Source organism: Alosa pseudoharengus, unplaced genomic scaffold, assembly GCF_046254945.1.
Source record: "Alosa pseudoharengus isolate Yale_2024_CS ecotype anadromous, Long Island Sound unplaced genomic scaffold, YU_APseudo_1.1 YU_APseudo_1.1_scf_12, whole genome shotgun sequence".
In the NCBI taxonomy this organism is placed as follows: domain Eukaryota; kingdom Metazoa; phylum Chordata; class Actinopteri; order Clupeiformes; family Clupeidae; genus Alosa; species Alosa pseudoharengus.
Genome location: NW_027468587.1, coordinates 10,836,731 through 10,843,244, shown reverse-complemented (window position 1 = coordinate 10,843,244; position 6,514 = coordinate 10,836,731). Strand labels below are relative to the sequence as shown.

Sequence of the window (6,514 nt, the reverse complement as noted above, 5' to 3'; positions counted from 1 at the left end):
TGAGTTTGTAATTAGATCCCTGACAAATAGGCGCTAACGATTACTAGGACGGTGTTTGCTTCTCACTGGGTAAACTTTGGCTTGTTTGGTCTAATGCTTGTGTATATTTACTTACTTTCTTAGGGTCCATGTTGAACTTCTTCCGACCCATCGCCACATGCCGACTCTTCTGTAGTGTTTTGCTGCAAAAGAAGAGACTTCAGTTAGAAAACAAACAATTCATTTAATACACATAGACACATTCAAGGGGACAGAGAGTGAAACACACAAAGACTGAAAAGAGAAGGGGAGGGGGGAGGGGGAGAGAGAGAGAGAGAGAGAGAGAGAGAGAGAGAGAGACACAGAGAGAGAGAGAGAGAGAGAGAGAGAGAGAGAGAGAGAGAGAGCGAGAGAGCAAGATAATTCTATGTTGATGCAAGTTTGTGGTAGCATGAGAAGTTTAAAAATGAGACACCTAAAAAGTGTCAATATCTCTATTTCTTAATTACTTTCCTATAATTAATTAGTCAATTACTTTTTTGTTGTTACTTTGGAAATTCACTGGCAATAAAAAAGTTTACCCTGCCAAAATAGCACATAAACGAATTGAGTGGCAGAGTGAAGGAGGTAGAGAAAGAGAGGGAGGTAGTGAGAGAGAGAGGGAGAAAGAGAGGGAGGTAGTGAGAGAGAGAGAGAGAAAGAGAGGGAGGTAGTGAGAGAGAGAGGGAGAAAGAGAGGGAGGTAGTGAGAGAGAGGGAGAAAGAGAGGGAGAAAGAGAGGGAGGTAGTGAAAGAGGGAGAAAGAGAGGGAGAAAGAGAGGGAGGTAGAGAAAGAGAGAGAGAGAGAAAGAGAAGGAAAGAGGGAGGTAGAGATAGAGGCAGTGAAAGAGAGAGGGAGGTAGAGATGTGTAGAGATGTGTCTGAGAGCAAGAGAAGACAAACGTCTGTACAGATGGGAGAACAGGGGCTCAGAAGAGGAAAAAGACGACGCAGTAGAAAGAAGATGGTCATGTGGACCCTTTCAACAAGGTAAACAAAAACAATGCTTGAACATTCTATTTGGGCCCCAAACTACTTCCTCTGCATTAAGATAACATATGGAATGTTAAAAAGGAAGTCTTGTGGGGCCAACTATGATGCTGATAATGGAACTCTCTTGAAAGGGTCTGTAGGGAAGTAGGTAGAGTCAAGGTATGTCTCACCTGCCCTCCGTGCTCGCCTCTAGCCCCTCCACCTCAATGATGGCCTCCCTGAGCTCCTCTCGCAGCCTCTGGATCTCCTGCAGCAGAGCTCCCTTCCTGCGACGGATCTCCTCCAGCTCGGAGCGCTCCTCAGGGCTAAGATCTGCTGGGACTGAGCGGGGGGAGGGATGTAGAGAGAGAGTGGGGTAGTTGAGGCAAAGGGGTGGGTGGACCGAGGGTGGATTGGGGGGGGGGGGGGGGGGGGAAATGAGAGAAAAATAACAGTGGTTAAGGTTTTAATCAAATTAATACAAATATATGTGTATGCATTGTTAAATACCATGCCTGTGCAAGTGGGACATTTGAAAAGGTTTTTTTTTTTTTACTCTGGTAGTTCACTCTTTTGACTTTTCATTTCCTCTTGCTTTGAGGTATGAATGCAACGCACTGGCCTACAGTGGGGGCATGCAGCACGCACAGAGGCGCTTTGTTGGCCGGGATGGACAGCGAAAGCAAGTTGGCACGGTCTGCATTCCGGTCATTTCTATGGCGCACTAAGGAAACGGACCCCCCTTTTCATGTGCGCATCTTCGCGCGACCTCTGATCAGACCCATATTTCTTTCACTTTTCTCATTTGTTTCCATTTCTGCCGTTCGCATTCGCTGACCCGTGCCAAATCCATCCTTTCTTCGCAGGAGCCGAGACGGAAAACATACAACCCGCACACTGGGCTCTTGTGTTGTGTCCGAAGAATGTTTATGCCCCGCAATTCTTTCCCACAATCATTACGTTAATGGTTTCTCCCACATCCGATACCTGAGTGTTTACAGTCAGGATTCAACAAAAATGTCAGGTAACATGTAAATTTGGCGGTAAGAGTGGTCTAGGCTACACATAAATAACATTGCTCGTTTCTGCCAGATACACCCTCAAAGCTGAAGCAAACATACTCAGGAATCCAGATATTCTGTAGAATGACAGGAATGCTCATCACTGAGCCACTTACAGTACGTGCTACTGACATACGATACTATGATAGAAAAATGGATCAATCTGACATTATATGTGAATGTTATTATGAATGTAACATATTAAATCATTAATTTTTAGATGTTGCCAGAAATGAATGAGGAATAGTCACTCCATGTGGCTTTGGAGTAGGCTAAAGAGCATTACATCTGCTAATGTCAACAAAGGTGCACAATAAAAACAAACATGCGGTGTGACAGCTGGCCTTTTTACCCTCGGCCAACGTCGGCAAACCCTTACGTTAAATATCTTAATGTCCTATAACTGACCATACTGAGAAGCCTACACATTGTGTATGGTTAAAGGCTTGCATTTACTTCAAATGTGTTGAACGACTTGGACTGAACTGCTTTAACGATGATGTCAAAACAGCCGTAGTGAATAGAACTGGGCTTTAATTGCGGGTGAAAATACATTTGGTCAGTGGCAGATGGGGGACAAGCAAAACGGCGTAGCAACCCCGCCCCCGATTTGCTAAGACAGCTTTGCCAGCTGTCTTCATACACAATGTTTGCCTTAGGAAAACAATGGGGTATTTGTAAAGAGTACCGCGCTTTGAGCCTGCTAAAATTCTTCTGCAAAAAAAGTAATATGTATGGAAAAAAATGTAGTCACAGGGAAACCAGATAGTGCAGTGGCATAAGTAACATTAACGTTAAAGACAGCGCTTAAGAAAAATGAGCAACAGCTAGCTAACTAGCATGTAATATCCAAGGAGCTAACACCTCCGATAACGACCAATTGAAATAAAACCCCTCTCTGTACAACAAGACAACTAAAAGAGGATGCACCATGCAAAAGTCAACTATCTAGCACAGCAGCAAAATCCTGACATTTTGCTATGTGACGGTGACTTTAGGTGACGTTTGCTCCAAGCGAAACAAACAGGCTACTTTGCTACCCAGTTAGCTAGCCATCTGGCTAATAACGAGATATAACGTTACTGGTCCTACTTACTGTAGTCCAGGTCATCCATTTTTGGCGTTTTGCTTTTAGGCATATATGTGTCAGAGCCGACTGTCATTCAACAACCGAGGAAAATGATGGATATATAAAAATATATCCACAAAACGACAAGGAAATAAATAAATAACCAGGCGGCAGACCGAAACCTGGGGGTAAAGACAAAGGAAGAGTGGATACCGGAAATGACGACATCTATAGTAATGATATACCCATATACCCATCCAGTCAGCCATATGTGTAAGGACTGTCAAATGCGCCATTTTGGAAATTGACCCCCTATTTAGAGCCAAAATGGCTGAAACCAAATTAATTTTTACAGGTGAGGTTACTAAATTAACCACAAAACAGCTACATATTTGTGCATTTCTTCTTGGTGTTATTTAAAGGAATGGGCAGTGCAGAGTAGGCCTACACAGGGAAGGGCTAAGCCTGTTACAAGAGAATTAGCTCCAATATGGAATATTGCCTCCACTAGTTGTCCTAGGATTTAATCAGATGGGACAAATAATGGAATTCTTTTTCAGTGAGCTGGTCTAAAAGAACTTGCACAAGAGAGAACTGGCCACTTGCCACAGAGAGGATTTAAGTAGGCTGAAATGAGAATGTTTTCAAGCAGTTACAAGGGTGAAAGACTGATGAACTCAAGTGTGAGCATGGAGATAACAGCATTTTAACAGTGATAGAGGAACAATGTGAACAGGAAAATGTTATCTATTTTTATGGACTACGGAAGGGCTGGCTCAATAGGCAACTTGACTACAGAGACATACGCTCAATAAGCAACCTGGCTACAGACATAGCTTGGCTCTCAACACCAAGAAGACCAAAGAGCTCATTGTGGACTGCAGTAAGTCTAAAGCTAGCACTGGTGGAGCGTGTCACCAGCTTCTGGGGGTCCACATCTCTTAGGACCTCTCTTGGATCCTCAACACCTACCCTGATCAAGAAGGCTCACTAGCGTCTCTTCTTCCTGAGGAGACCAAAGAAGGTCCACTTGTCTCCTTAGATCCTGGTGAACTTGTACCGCTGCACCATCGAGAGCATCCTCACCAATTGTGTCACAGTAGGCTATGGTATGGCAACTGCTCTGCCTCCGACTGGAAAGCACTGCAGAGGGTGGTGAAAACTGCCCAACACATCACCGGTTCCTAACTCCCCTTCATTGAGGCCATCCAGGGCAAGCGATGCTTGCGTAAGGCGCACAGCATCATCAAAGACTGTTCTCACCCCAACCACAGACTGTTCACCCCACTCCCCAACCAACAACCAACCCACTAAGCATATTTATTCTACTCTTATAAGGTTACTGCTAATACACTGCACATATTTATATTTAATTTATATACTGTAAACCAACTGTAAACAGTCTACACTGCACTATATATGTTGTCCTGTCTATGCACCACCTGTCTATACTTTGTAGGCTATATCACATTGCACTTTTCTGCTTTTTTGCACTTCTGATTAGGGTTGCAAAGGGGCGGAACATTTCTGGTAATTTTCCGGAAACTTACTGGAAACTTTCCATGGGAAGTTAAGCTGGGGAATTTTGGAAATATTCCAAATTGGAAACTTTCATGGAATTAAAGGAAATTATGGGAATTTACGGGAATTAACTGGGAATTTTTGGTAATTCCTACTTTTTCATATACAAACATTAACATTTTGTTTCATAATAACCAATATGATTTGTTTGTTCATATTTTCGCTTAGCTTAGCATACAAAGCTAGCTACCATGCGAGCGGAAATCCCATTCTCTGCCTATATGGTTTACTAGCGTGCAAAGCTAGCAACACTGAAACCACTGAACTGCCCAAGATACACCACACCACTCAACAACAAAATCCGATTGGTTGGAACATTAACTGACTATCAGTTTGTTCAGTTAGAATCCCAGAAAATGGTAAAACAAGTTGAGGTAAAACAAAAATGACACAACATACCACCCCAACCAAACCTTATAGATTATGTAAGTTATATATAAATTGTCAAGCTTAATCAGACAGATTAATCGTCCCATTACAGTTTAATTACAGTTTAATTACAGTGCAAAATGACGTACACCAATTTGAATGAGGACAAAAGTGACAACAAGCCCATAACTGGGCAACTCTGTACGCAAACTTATCCCAGTTTCACACCAGTTATTCCCACATGAGATGACGTTTTCACTGGGAATTTATTTTCCCCATGCACATGAACGCACCATAGGTTTCCTTTACGTCTAGTAGCATATGCTGATTGCTGTGTGAATGGGATTGACGTATGTGCAGGGTAGAAATTTGTCTGAAATTGCATTAAATCAAGTTGTTTTAACTAGTATTATGCTGCAAGATGGGGTGTTGTCCACTACATTTAAGTTCCCTGTTATAGACTTGCCATATTAAAAATTCCCAGTTTATTCCCATTAATTCCCGTTAATTCCCGTGTATTCCCGTTAATTACCATGGAAAGTTTCCAACATTGAAAATTCCCGTAATTTTGCAACCCTACTTCTGGTTAGACGAAAACTGCATTTCGTTGTCTTCGTACTTGTACTCTGCACAATGAAAATAAAGTTGAATCTAATGTAATCTAATCTAATCTAAAATTGCACAAGCATACCATAAATAGAAAGAAATTGATACATTTCAGGCACTTTAGCTGTATCTCAAACCACCTACTTGCACACTTCAAATACTTAGTTTAAGTGTGCATATATTGGGACAACACTAACACTAAACACTAACTATCGAGAAGTGGGCACAACGCAAATAAGCGCTCAGCGCACACTAGCAATAGCTACTGAAGGAAGAATGCGGTTTGAGACACAGCCTTTGTCTATCTGGGGACCACCTCAGAAGGGGGGGGGGGGTGTGCGGTGAAAACAAGAGGCACAACCAGAGGGATAAGGGATTGGATAAGGGAGAGACGAGTAGATATCTGAAGGACAGCAGAGATCCTGGATGGCGTGGACAGGAAGCTAACAGGAGAAAAAAATAAGAAATTAGGCTAGGAGAAGGGGAGGGCACAGAGAGAGTGAGATAGCACACGAGTTTGAGTGGCAGATTATGAGAGGACAAACGGAGGAGTTTAGGAAAGGAAAAGGAAGGTCTACTCAAACTTCCTCGTTTACCCTTCCACATACAGCTGATCACTACTTTTGTCACTTTGGAGGCTGGCTCTACCCATTTTTTGTCCATGAAGCTAACTTGTCTGCATCATGTACTTGTCTGCATCATTGGCGGTGGTAGTGTAGTGGTTAAGGAGCTGGGCTAGCGTGCAGTAGCCTGAAAGTTGTCGGTTCAATTCCCGGCTTCAACCGTTGTGCCCTTGAGCAAGGCACTTAACCCCAAGTTGCTCCGGGGACAATGTGATC

At 43.0% G+C, this 6,514-nt stretch overlaps 1 protein-coding gene across 1 annotated transcript in view; it reads right to left on the bottom strand.

The window, feature by feature from the left end:
• The window catches only part of cyth2 (cytohesin 2), an 11,661-nt gene extending 8,356 nt beyond the window's left edge, over window positions 1–3,305 (bottom strand). Inside the window, exons 1-3 of the mRNA XM_076280144.1 lie at window positions 3,147–3,305; window positions 1,181–1,331; window positions 116–182 (exon numbers count right to left, since the gene is read on the bottom strand). Coding sequence (XP_076136259.1) covers window positions 116–182; window positions 1,181–1,331; window positions 3,147–3,213 — 285 coding nt within the window. The 5' untranslated portion in view covers window positions 3,214–3,305. The remainder of the gene's footprint in view (window positions 1–115; window positions 183–1,180; window positions 1,332–3,146) is intronic.
• Between the last annotated feature and the right edge of the window lie 3,209 nt (window positions 3,306–6,514).